The 13953-nt window shown below is 45.2% G+C and overlaps 1 protein-coding gene across 10 annotated transcripts in view; it reads right to left on the reverse strand.

Annotated features, from left to right (window-relative positions):
* LOC142572115 (serine/threonine-protein kinase mig-15-like) overlaps positions 1-13953 on the reverse strand; it is a 108171-nt gene that overhangs the window by 32539 nt on the left and 61679 nt on the right. For 5 of the 10 annotated variants that reach the window (XM_075680997.1, XM_075680993.1, XM_075680991.1 and 2 more), the window contains 2 exons: positions 11731-11989; positions 3068-3354 (listed from right to left, as the gene is read on the reverse strand). In XM_075680997.1, coding sequence (XP_075537112.1) covers positions 3068-3354; positions 11731-11989 — 546 coding nt within the window. The remainder of the gene's footprint in view (positions 1-3067; positions 3355-11730; positions 11990-13953) is intronic. The other 5 variants (XM_075680992.1, XM_075680996.1, XM_075680995.1 and 2 more) reach the window with 2 other exon arrangements.

The following is a 13953-nucleotide window of genomic DNA, read 5'->3' on the forward strand; positions in this document are numbered from 1 at the left end:
CCTGGCACTCTCAGCTGGCGTGAGCAGAAAGCAGCAGAAGTGAAAAAAAAAAGAAAAGCACAGACGGCTCACAAATACAAGCTTACGAGCAGAGTTGCCCAAGCCATGCTGCCTTTGTATCAGCGTCTTTCAGAAGTCCACTTGCTGGAGCGTTGCAAGGGTGGAAGGACCCAGAATGCAGCTGAAAGCTTGCACTCAGTTATTTGGTCAACATTGTCAAAGGACGAGCATGCCTCCCATTTTGCGGAAGAGACAGCAGTAAACGAGGCAGTCGTGAAATATAATTCAGGGAGTCAAAGAGCTTACTCGGAAATGTGTGCTACCTTGGGTATACATCCTGGCACCCTTGCCATCCAGAGGGCTCAAGAAAAGGATGAAGAACGCCTGAAGGCATCCAAAGCCCACCAAAGAGGCAAAGGTGTAAAAAGATGCCCGACAGGAATGATTCAAAATATTACAGCCCTGGTGTTTTTTAATAAATTTGCAGTGCTTTTAAAACTTTGCAGCCAGTTTTCTCAATTGCGCTTTTTTTCTCAAACGCCTTGCTCATGGAAGGCGTAGCACAACAATGGCTGGACTGATTTTGGTCGTTCGTTTTGCTGTGATCCATAAGCTGTGCTGTACTTAAAGACACTCTTGAAATGTTTCTTTATCTTTCCATTATTTAATTATTTCACAATAACTACATGGCTCCATGCAGTGGAGCACAGTCACATGCATGTTATGTTGAGCAAAAAAATAATCAGCGCACTAAAAAAAATTGAACACTGTCTTGGTGCGCATTAGACATTTGGGCAAACATGCAAAGTATTCCCAGCTCCGTATCGTGTTTCGTTACTATGCCAGGCTTTCCACAAGCAAGGAACTTATAAATTCTTATAAAATAAAAACTAATGAAGATATCTTTATGAAATTTTAGATTTGTCTGTTTATTGCAATGTGCAGTGTGTGTGCCTAAATTTCAGCCCTTTCTGTCAAGAAACGATAAAGTTAGTTCTGATCCCCTCCTCCTCCTTTAAGTGCGGTGGCTGTCAATAAAAAACAGGCTACATTGCTGCAATACCTTCAGCCATATAAATAAATACTTTGTGCGAAGCTTCAAGTGAGTATTTACTGCGCCACAATTGGGGCGCCATCGGGGATCGTTGTTCGGAGTGCGCTTTTGGTTGCATGGGCGATTGACCTAGACCGCACAGACTTTGCTCAGCAGATGAAGTCGGCACGGCCTAGGCCAATTGAGCGCGGTGCAACTGAACTCGCGCTCCGAACGATCCCCAATCGCGCCCTTGGTTCATTGATTGATCTGCAAAAGTTTTTGATGCGCTTTTTACGTGATTATATACAGTCAACGACTGAATTTTTGGGCGCCCAAATTTTCGGACATGCCTGATATTTTGGACGTCCTCGCGGTACCGCCACGAGCCCCATAGAATCAACGTATAAGAACATCTGAAATTTCGGAAGCTCGAACCCCCCGCCGTCCAATTTTCCGGACTTTTTGACGCGACGGAAGGTCCTTTGGCTCCTTGCGCAGCGCCCTTGCGAAGGAAATAGACTTGCAGCCGAAGCATATCACCGCTTTGAACCACAACTAGCCGAATCTAGCTGTCACACACTGATTTGGTCTGGCCACGCTGGCTATGTTCATCGCCGCGAATGGCCGCATTTCTGCCTCCGGCGCTATTTCGTTTGTTTGCACAGGCCACGTTTTGGTTAGCATGGTGTGTGGTTGTGCTGTTGTGTATGGTTGTGTCAAGTGTGCTCTGCGACGCTATGCCTAGGTGCTTCTACGCTCGTCAGCGAACTCCACTGTTCGCAACTTGAGGATTTCGCTTGCCTTCGATGGCCCCCACTCCGTCTGTCGTCTGTCGCTGATGGCATCGAAGCGCGGAAAGCAGTATTGTACCCAGGGAAATAACTTTTGAACAGTTTGTTGACGCTGACAATGAGCTCAACTTCTGCGCAGAACTGACTGATGAAGGAACAGTCCGTCAGGTTGTGGGGGATTCAGAAGACTCCGATGTTAAAAATGAGGAGCCAATGCCTGCTCCGCCTACAAGCGCCGAGTTGACGCGAGCACTGTTGGCTCTTTAATCAGTGTACTGTGCTGACATGACCCTAGCTCAGATCGAGGCGAATATGGTCGCATGCAACCGGAACGCCATCCAAACAACAATCAACAAGGTAAAGCCACTGCAGCAATAACACTGGCTGCCCGATGGTGCACATGTACATAATAAACCGGCAGTCGGCTGCATACAGAGTTTTTGAACGCCTCTTTTTATAGCACCTTCATTGATGCTTTGGCAGGGTTTCGGAAGTCTGGTACTTCCCCCTTTACTTCTAGATCCGAGAAAAAAAGAAAAAAGGTGCGTTTTTTTGCATGCATTCATTTTTTTCGGCCTGCCTGAATTTTCGGACGTTTTTACGTTCCCTAGAGGGTCCAAAAAATCGGTCGTTGACTGTATATAGAATTCTGGCTGTATCAAACTATTTCGCTATCACAGTGCAGTTCGATATATTGAGGCTCGAACTATTGAGACTTTGCGCGCCGACTTCGTCTGCCGCGCAAAGTCTGTGCGGTCTAGGTCAATCGCCCATGCAACCAAAAGCGCGCTCCGAACAACGATCCCGATGGTGCCCCAATTATGGCGCAGTAAATACTCACTTGAAGCTTCGCACAAAGTATTTATTTATATGGCTGAAGGTATTGCAGCAATGTAGCCTGCTTTTCGTTCAATATGTGTATTTTGAAAATTTATCTTGGGGCAAAGCACCAACAATGCTTTACAGTTTTCTCCTTTTCATAACAAAAAATTCTTTTTTAAAAGAATAGTTAATGTTCGCTTGAAAATAATACCATTAGAAAGCACATTCCTTCTACAAATCTATACCATACATTCCAATATCGAGCATTTGCTGCAACAGTAAAAAAGATAATTTACTAGACTACCCAAAATCTGCCCATTTTACCACAAACAGGAAAGTGTTAAACTAGAGCTGACGAGAATGCAAGACGTTTTCAGGAGCGCTCTTAGTTATGCATGCTTTGCCTCCATAGCTCTACCTTTACTGGCAGAAATAGTTGTCCAGAAACATGGCTGGCTTTTTGCTTGCAGGGTTTAGGCGATAGCAGACTGACCGCATCTGTGCGCAGGATCTTGCTCTTCAGCCAGGAAAGATAGTACACGCGCACACGCTGCTTCTTGCCAGAGATTGTGACCAGGATATTCTGGCCCTCGAGCACCTCCATCTGCTGAAAGCGCCGGCGCGAAATGAGCTGGTACACCTTGCCCTGCCCACTGCGGTCCAGCAGCATCAGGCCATTCTCCGTGCCAATCAGCAGATTCACCCCTGAATCAAAGGAGAAGAAAGCGAGATGAGACTATGTTACACTAGGTGAGCGTGAAAACACCACTGTGAGTCATCATAACAAGAAATAAGCCAGAACACCTACATTGCATGAAAGTAGACATAAGCACAAAATATGTCTTAAAAAGACATGAAGAGCTATGCCAGATCACTTTACAGTGATGTGAGTATTCTTTCAATACTCTATGCTTGTGCATTCAACAGAAAAAGCTTATTATTGGAGTAAAGAGTATTGGAGTACCGCAAAGCTGGCACATCTGTGCGACAGCACGGTTCTCAAAGTGTTTTCTTGCATCTGGGCCAACCTGGCACAAGAAGGGTTCTCAGAGTTACCTTGGTTGACATTTTTTTTTGCTTTGCCTGTGCTTGTACACCTATAGTTTTCCTATTACTACAGAGCAACCTAGTTACTATGAATACCACATTAACGAAGTTTTCAGAAATTATCTGCCGACTTCTTAGGGTTTCAATATAAATATATTTTAGTACTGCAAACTTCGGAATACCAAACTTTTCAGAATAATGGTTGTTATTCAGTTTCCTTGTTATCTTAACAATGACTCAGTACTATGAACTAATATTCCAAATCTGGGCAATTCTTAGGTTACCCCGTGTCTTTCACGGCAGTTAGAAACAAGGCTAGCAAACAACAAGGCACAGAAAGTGGATGCCATGGCGCATGGGTTCAGAAAACCTGAGACGGTGCTGAATAAAAGAATGCTGGAGAGAATTTTTAAAAATCTATTGCAGATGCGACGATGCATCGGGTTTTACAAGTGCATGCTCCGCCCAGGCAAATGTCACCTAGCAACCAGAGGCGCGTCTCTTCCTTGTTTCGCCCTTCGTGGAGAAATGTAACCTCTGTACTCGCATAGATGCCACGCAGTCACACTTTGCACTTTCCAGAAGGTGTCGTTTACGTGCACTTGCGCTTTGGAACAGTTCAGGTGCCCACCTTAAGTAAGACAGTTGCGGTGACCAAGGCAAGGAATGTTCAAAACAGACAAGAAACTTTGTGCTTTGGAGGCGACATGGAGCTTCGTTTTCGTCAGTTAGTTTTGTCAGCATCTGTTTTGCATGTGGCACTCTTATTTCTGGGGTCTCACACATGCTCTTGGGACAAAGGAACGACAGCACAGTAGTGCAAACAATCATAAGGGTATTTATCGCACCTTTCATACAATAATGCCTGCAAGCTGAATTTCTATCCACAGAACATGCCGATGGGGGTGCAACAAACATATGAAGTCCAACTAACGACTGGATATGGAACAAATATGTTCGCGCCGTGCTGGATACCAATGGCTGGTAGTCCGTGTGTACGGTCGCGAATGGTGGCTTGTTCGAACGATCGTGTTCGTCCATTATGGTGTCCTGCTTCTAGGCCTTGCGAGATGGTCTCGCAGAAGCATGGATCGGTGTATTTCTGGAATGCCCGCGTCGCTTGCCCATTCCGAGCCAAAGAGAAAAAGCCTGCTCCCCTTTGTGCCCAACTAACCCTGCCATTAGGTGGCAATAGCAGCGTAACACTCGCACCATCTCTTGTAATGTGTTGATATCCCATTGACCCCACCTGGCACTTAGCTACAGGGAGAAGCTGGTTTACAGGAGACGCACGAGAGTCGAGCATCCCCACATCTTATATGGTGCTTTGGTGGTGCATGGTAGCGGAATCTACAGAAAATAGCAACAGCGCAGGCCAAGAGCCAACAGATGTTTTCATGGATAGCTCAAACGGAGACAACTGATAGGTTGATGGGTGGAATGTTTAATTTTGGGGCTTTGACTATAACGACCTTTCAGAATAACGAACGATTTTCGGTGGTTCTTCGCAATTCATTATATTGAGATTTGACTAACTAAATTTGGCACAAATACTTTTGAAGATATGTAGAATGCTGATATCTACCTGAAATTCCAGTACCTCTAAGCAGTAGTCGCAAAAGTACAGGGTTACATTTCAGGCAATTATTGGGAAAAGAAATTGAAATGTCCAAACTCTTTTGCATTGTTCCAGTAATCGGACACGTTTGCCTAGATATTGGCACTTCGCAGTCTATTAAGAGCTAAATAAGCTACAGCATGATGATTTTTGTGAATATACAGTACATTGCAGTCCACTTATAATGATACCACATATAACGATATATCGGTTATAACGATAGGTCGACATGAGAGTGTCATTTTATGCATTAGGTCTATGAGAAAAAAAAAACATACCGATAGGTTATTAACCGCATATCGGATATAACAATCAAAATTTTGCCATCTGGACAGCGTTCTCCGTGCCAAATAATCGTAACATTTGCGTTGCTTAGTTCCCTGAAACAAACGATGTCGAGAAGAGGCGATGTTTGCCTCTGTAAGTTCGTATCTGCCGCCATTACTGCGCAGCGCGTCCTGCCCCGCCCGCGCACCGGAGAGTACCTGAGTAGGCGCAGCGCGCCACAAGATGGCGCTAGCTGCGTCATGCGCGTCGGCCACAGTCGCTCCGAAAGAGAGAGAAAGAAAAAAAAAAACAACAAGCAAAGCGGCGCGGTGGCACCCATCCCGCACTGTGTCTCTCTCGTGATAGCAGGCTGACGCCACCGAAGCAACATGCAACTAACGGTACAACCCAGTTCGAAGATGGCGCCGACAAAGCGCAAAGCTGTGTCGCTTGACACCATGCTTGACACGAAGATGGATATTTTGCAGGACTCTCGACGCGGCTTCAAGGTGAGTGCCCTTGTAAAGAAGTATGAGCTCGCCCAGTCGATGATATCAACCATCTTGAAAACCGGGAGCACCGCGATTGTGAAGGCAGGAGCTATCAGCGGCCATGCCGATCAGCGGAAAAGGGCTAGACACCCTTTGTACGCTGATGTTGAAGAGGCGCTTTACCAGTGGTTCACCACAACCCGAGTGCATAATGTGCCTATTAGTGGGCCAATACTTGCCACCAAAGCGAAAAACTTCGCTTTTCTTTTGGGACGCCCAAATTTTGAGCCTGGGGGAGGCTGGATTCAGCGCTTTAAAGAGCGGCACGGAATTGTTTACAAAAACGTGGTAGGGGAAGCGGCGTCTTTGGACACACAGGCAAAGCAGTAGTGGCTGCAGATAAAGCTGCCCGGCATGCTGGAGCACTACGCGGAGAAGGACATATATAATTGCAACAAAATTGCTGTTTTTTCAAATGTTGCCTTCGAAGACTCACGCTCTTAAAGGAGATCGATGCCCCTGCGGGAAGCACTCGAAACTTAGGGTGACCGTGTTGCTGTGCGTTAGCATGGACGGCAGCCATCGTCTCAAGCCTTTCATGATCGGGCGATTAAAGAAGCCAACATGCTTTAAGAATCAGCACATCCCGGTCCGCTATCACAGCAATAAGAAAGCATGGATGACCCGCGACCTATTCGAAGAATGGCTGCTCGAGTTCGACAGTATAATTGAAGGCCAAGGAAGAAGAGTAGTGTTGCTACTTGACAACTGTAGCGCACACAGCGTTAACCTGAAGGTAACATCTGTCGAATTGATGTTTCTGCCTTTTAATACTACAGCAGGCCTGCAGCCAGTGGACGCCGGCATGATCGCCAACTTTAAAGTACTGTATCGGCGGCGCATGCTGGAGTGGCTAATCTTAGCCATTGACTGCGCAGCTTCTGGCACGTCGGGTCATGCAGACGGGCCCCATGACCTGAAGATCAGTCTTTTGAAAGCAGTGCGCTTCGTTTATGGTGCATGATATGAAGTAAAGCAGTCAACCATATACAATTGCTTCAAAAAGGCGGGCTTTGTGCGTCAGGACGAACTTCCCCAACCCACTGGTGGAAGCCGCTGACATAACCGAGCTCTGGGAGCTCGTTCCTACTGGTGACACAGGTGGTGCGTCAATGGAGGAGTTTTTGACAGCAAACAGTGCTGCCTCGTTCTGCGATGAGGTCACCGACGAGGCAATCGCCGAAGATGTGCTGTCTCGACAGACGGCAAAGTTGTGCGCCGGTGGAGACGGCAGCAGCGACAGTGACAACGAGATTGACAGTGGCTCCTTGACCCCGACCTCGATCTCCACGCAAAGTGCACTGTTGTTGATAGACTCCTTAATTGATTTTATGCATGCTAAACGATTGCCGCCAGTGTTCGCGCAGCAGCTGGAATCCATGCACACCGCGTTTGTGAAGCTGAAGCTGCTGCAAAAGCAAGTGCAGATTTCTGACTATTTCGGCGCGCCTAACCCTTGATACGGTCATTGGCGCTAGAAATAAAGTTTGTTTTTCAACGCCTACTTTCTACATCACCTATTCTTTAGAGCAAGTAGCGAATTCGAGTTCAGAGCTGCAAAGGTATGTTCCGCGTTTCTTATATTTTATTTTAAAAAATTTTTTATTATAACTGCAGTCCAGATATAGCGATCATCGGTTATAACGATCCTATTTTTCATCTTTCTCTATATCGTTATAAGTGGACTGCACTGTACATAAAAAGTGCCCATAAAGACGACTATATTTTGCCATTTTGTATGACATAACTAAAAAAATATAGCAGCTACACAACAACTAATTACATAATTTAAATCTGGATAAAAAGCCATAGTGTTGGCTTAATTTGCAAACCTCTAACACAAATTATATATAACAAAGTTGTTTTAAGGAGTGCCTCCCCTCAACCACCTTCTAGGCTAGGTGAAAAAACCGTCTCAGCCAAATTTTGCAGCCGTATGCTGCGCATGGAGCTTGCAGACGGAGCGTGGAGGCACCTTTTCCTCAGACACTCACTTTTCAACACAAAAATTCGCCTCACTTTTATACGGCTGCTATATTTTGTCATTTAGCAGATTCCCATATGCAGCTGTTATTGGCCAATAGCTGACATCAATCAAGATGGGTATTTGCATCAGTGCACTTCTTGCTACTGTGCCTGTGTATATTGAAGCAGTTTAAAGGGACAATAAAGGCAAATAATAAGTCGACATGAACTTTTTAAATACCATTCCAGAAACCTTGCAATGCTTGTTTCATGCCAAGAAAAGACTTAGTTTAAGAGAAAATTGCATCTGAAGGGTCCGAATAACTTTTAAGAAATTAAAATCTCCAGCCACCCAACCAGGGGAGTGGTGACGTTGCATATGTCATCACCACCCTTTGCTGCCGTTGGTGGGTAAAACGGCACCTGACGGACGGCAGCACTGAGCCAAGACAGAGCTGTGGATTCGCTGCAGCAGCTGCTTTTCGGTCAAGTGGCGTAGACCATTCGGGCATCCGACATAACATTGAAGTTGAATTCTCTGCTATACTTGCAATTTGTGCGAGTTTCATGAGCCAGGAAAACCAGTGCAGCACTATGCGATAATGAAACAGCTGAAACACGAAAGCGTGGGCGGCGCAGAGTCGAACAAAAACAAAACCTTTCGAATGCCCGCATCATTGTCAAGGGCAATTTCAATTAGTTCTTTTTCTAAAAACAAAATAAAACTGGATAAGTAGCATTTTATTTTGTCTTATAATACAATACAAGGATGTTTTTTGCAATGAGTGGTTGAGTACTAGTGACAGAATTTAAGGGGGTATGGTATGGTAGAGCGTTATCATATCAATGATAACACTGGAAAAATTTACACTGCAAGAAACCCCCCTTGTGGTTTTGTGCAAGGAGACATCCAGCAACAGAGGTAAATGCAGGACATGATTAGAGACTCACCCGAGACATTCAAGCACTGGCCCGATGACGAAAGCACTCCTCAGTTAAGGAGGTATGGTAGGGTAAATGGTACATGTTAGTTTTAACGTAATATTTTAGAAATGGCTGCAGATATTAGCATCAAATTTCATGCGCTTACAAAAGATGCTTTTGGGTACAACACGAGACACTTTGTGTCTAGCTGGTTTGTCTTTCCTGTAGCCCACTCCCAAAATATCAGGTGTGTTTAATTATTTGATGTACCTTTTCTCTGCAGTCACGCAGAGGATTGTGATGATATTACAGTGTTATTCTAAATACCCATAGGTTACATCTAAACTAAAGAGATATCATATCTACTTCGGAGTTCGTACCCCAAAAAAAGTAATGTCTCCTTGCACAAAAATTTACACTGCAAGAAACCCCCCTTGTGGTTTTGTGCAAGGAGACATCATTTTTTTTTTGGGTACGAACTCCGAAGTAGATATGATATCTCTTTAGTTTAGATGTAACCTATGGGTATTTAGAATAACACTGTGTAATATCATCACAATTCTCTGCGTGACTGCAGAGAAAAGGTACATCAAATAATTAAACACACCTGATATTTTGGGAGTGGGCTACAGGAAAGACAAACCATCTAGACACGGACGAAGTGTCTTGTGTTGTACCCAAAAGCATCTTTTGTAAGCGCGTGAAACTTGATGCTAATATCTGCAGCCATTTCTAAAATATTACGTTAAAACTAACATGTACCATTTACCCTACCATACCTCCTTAACTGAGGAGTGCTTTCGTCATCGGGCCAGTGCTTGAATGTCTCGGGTGAGTCTCAAATCATGTCCTGCATTTACCTTGGTTGCTGGATTATTAAAGTCCTGTTCGTGATAATATTGACGCCTCAGAGATTCTGTAGCATTAATCTATCACTTTAGCTTCACTTAATACTTGCCTTTAGTGTCCCTTTAATAAACAAGCCGAGGTAAACGAAAATGTGCGTTTCGAATTTCGACAGGAATCACATACTTTCGGAAGCACAATTACCTTACTATCCCTGATTATCGTCTGCTAACCTCTGTGTCATCAGTGTAGTAGCAGTCAGGCCTTGCTAATTTCTATTAGTTTTGAACACTGAACTAGTCTTGAAACATGTGAAACCACACACATGCTCTGCAGCGTGCTCTCACTCCTTTAGCGAGAGCGTGTCTGTGTACGCCTGGTGCCTGGCAGTCGCCTTGACAGACTTTGCTTAGTATTCTGGTATTGTGCAAGATATGCAAATCTGTAGATCAAGCTGGCGCAGGACAAAGCTGGTCTGCACCAAATTGCATGGCCAGACATGAGCGTGAGCATGAGCACGCACTCCAATCCAGTCATGTACATTGTTAGCCAAAACAGTTGCATGTAGTAGCTGTATCTGCAGCATAGCCTAGACACTGAAGCCACTGCGGGATGCTGTGACGAGCATGCTTGCTGACGACAACAGTGTGCTCTCATCTGTATTTGTGGGTGACGTGGCTCAAGGCCAAAGCACCAGCATCTGACAAACACGTCGTCTGCTTCCCAAGTTGCGCACCCTCAAGGTTTGTCATCATCGTGGTCGAAGCTTCTTAGGTTAGAAATCCTAACAATGCGAGCCCGGAGTGCAGCATCCATCGCTTAGCCGATGTGCATGCTGCCAACATACTTGCACGAGTGAACATGAAGATGAAGTTCGTTCAACCCTCAGAAATTGTGCAATTGTTGTAGAGATAAGTGTTAAAGGAAATGTGCCAGTGATGTCACTCAGTGCAAAAATAGCCACGCGTAGCTATCTGGGACACTGTAGCACAGCACAAAGATGAGACACGGTGAACTCAACAGTAAGATGAGGAATAGCTCCCAAGTTTGGCACGTTGTAGGTGCCAAAATCAGAAGAAATGGCATCTATGTGAACATCTGAAATCAAATTTCAACCATGCGCCATGGTGGTGTTCAGGTGGTGGCAGTGCAAGGCATTGAAGGACTGGGAGCACCATGAAGGGGTCACAGGCGATACTTCATTGCCAATAAGTATGCCTCTGCTGAATGCATTGACAAATTTTTTGCGGCAAGGTATTCCAGAACTTGTCTGCTTTAACGCCAAATGCATTTCTCGACTTCGATGAAAAGTTGTTCAGGTACCCCTTAGATATGGCTCTGTAAATTGCAACACAGATGTGATCAATTCAATCATTGATGTAAATAGCTCTTGGTAGGTTCTACACTGGTACACACAGAAGATAAGAACTGCCTTAGGCTATTAAAACAGGTGAGGTACAAATATCATGTGATGCAACACTATGTGGCCTATGGGCTTGCATTTTCAATATTCCAGGAATCCCTGTTACATCGCATTTAAAAAGGCCATAATGCCAAGATGTGAAAGGATATGAAATGACTACAATAACAAGCACTGTCCTTGTCTCTAACTATCCTCTGAAAGCAATGAGCCATGTGTACATCTATAGGATGGAAAAGTTAAAGAATGTATGTTAACTTCCATAATATGTGTTTTGTTGGGTGCACAGTGGAGGTGCAATTGCAAAAATTTCTTTTCGAGTAAAGCACCAGTTGAGATCAGAGCTTGCTTGCCTTAGCATTTTCTCGTCCCATTTCTATCTGCGCTTTCTTGTGCCACGCGTTACCTCAACAGGAGACAAACGAGATAAAGGAGCAACGTACCCCAGAGAGCTGCACAGAGGATCTCCGAGTAGAAGCGCTTCTTGTACTTGCGGATCTCCGGGGTGGTGCTCACTGCCTCATGCGAGGTGGGTGTGACGTTGACGTTGACATGGGACTCCCGCCGGGGAGACGGGGCTGGGGGTGCCCCACCCCCCGCTGTGCTGCCCCCACCCGCACTAAAGCCAAACGCCAGGAACGAGCGCTGCTTCTGTTGCAACTGCAACTGAGGTGGAGCCGGTGGGTTAAGAGCCTGTCGGTACTACAGGGGTGGGTGGGGAAAAAGAAAAAAAAGGGGGAGGGGGAAGGAAAAAAAAAAAGAAGACGAGACGCACACACAGGGTGGCCAGGCCTTAGGTACACATGCAGGCAGACACCAGTGGAGAGGAATGCCATGCACACAACAGTGCGCGAAAACCCAAAACCTGTACACAGCAGTCCAGCCACAACCAGTTATTAAAAAGGCAAAACAATGGTAAATGCCTCAGATGTGAGTGCAAAGGATGTGACAGCTCCTGCTGAAGTGGGCCTGTTCAACAGAGAGCTTAGAATGTACTGTTCCTCACTACCATCACAGGCATGTAAATGTCTGCATAATACTTCCCCTAGACTGAGGCTGTCTTACTTTAGTTATTTAAAATTTAAATTCTTAGTTACACCTCAGAACATGATACAACCTTTCCCATTGCCTCTATGCAATATAGCAACGAAGCTATCAACCAAAGATGAGAAAAAGTAAGCTACGAACTGAAGCCATGGTTCACATCAAAGGGCTAACCTCTACTGTATATACTCGTGTAATGACCGCACTCACGTAAAAGCCACACCGAGAACGTCGCCTAAAAAATTAAGAAATATATATATATTTAAAAATTACCCATGTATAAACCGCACCCCTGATTTTTGAGAAGGTTGGGAGTGTTATCTTTTGTGTGGTGCAAGAATTCCGCTTTTTTTTTTTCTTTTTTTAAGTTGGTGGCAAACCAAGGAAGCTGTGTCGAGTATTGTGTGCCTCCAGGTAGCAAAAGTATAGCCTCCGACATTTAGCGGCTGGCTCCAAGACGCTACCATCGCTGGTCTGTGGGGTGTCAACATTTATGCCAAGCCGGCAGGCGATGCGCTAAGGAAATAGCCAAGAATAGCCTCAGCCAGTACAAGTGAGTACTTAATTCAATAAAGGCAAGTACCACCGAAAATATTTATGAGAGAAAGAGGGGAAAAAAAGATTTTTCTCCGTGTAATTGCTGCAACCCCGATTTTCACCCCAAATCTCAGATAAAAGCTTGCGACCATTACGAGTGCAGGGGTGGGACTGCCCAAAGTGATTTTGGAGCAAGTAAAATTATGCTTTGGAGCAGTTTGGGGCAGCTTGGAGCAGGCTAAATTGCAGTTTGGAGGAATTTGGAGCAGGCAAATCTGAATTTTGGTAGAATAACGGAATATGCAATATGGCAGCGCACTTTGAAGCTACGATGAAACAGAATAAACCAACACGGGCGCTGTACTGCAACAAGCAACGTATCAAGCTGGACTTCAAAGCAGATTATTCCGATACTGCAACTGACTAGCCCCTGCGAATTTTGGTAATAGTGCGTGCGTATTTTTAATTTGCGGTAGCAATCACGAAAAACATGCACTCTGCATTAATGTGCCCGAAACTTCGAAAAGTAGCCCTCCCAACACCCCCTCCTCCAAGACATTCTTTATAAATAGATTTTTCTTAAATGTCTGGACAGTGTCGGTGAAATGCCTGGAAATGTGCTTCACCAACATACTGTATTGAGAAGCGAAAATTATGAAATATGGTGGTGTATTATTGTGATAACAATTTTATGGACACACCAGGCACATTTCTGCCATCGTTGTTGCCGTGGTGCTCTGTATAAAGTCCAAAGATAACAACTTTGCTCCGTATGCTGTATGTGCGAGTGAAATAGTGAGGGTCAGCAGAAGATGGAGGCTCAACTTTGCGAGTGCAAGAAAAGAACGTGGGGAAAAAGCTTGCAATGACGCGCTTTCTGTTCCGGCGACTGCTGCGTATGGCGCGGCCGTGCAGGCCCTATCTTGAAAGCGATCTGCGATGGGAACAATGCATGCACGGAGTGATGACAGATTCGAGTGCACTGTGTTTTCATCGCTTAGTTCGCGCTAAAGTGAGAGGCAGCACGAAGGTCACTTCGCTCGCTGCTCCTGCCGCGCTTCCTCACAACAGCGTTTGGACAGCGA

The sequence above is a fragment of the Dermacentor variabilis genome, chromosome 2 (genome assembly GCF_050947875.1).
Source record: "Dermacentor variabilis isolate Ectoservices chromosome 2, ASM5094787v1, whole genome shotgun sequence".
In the NCBI taxonomy this organism is placed as follows: Eukaryota; Metazoa; Arthropoda; class Arachnida; order Ixodida; family Ixodidae; genus Dermacentor; species Dermacentor variabilis.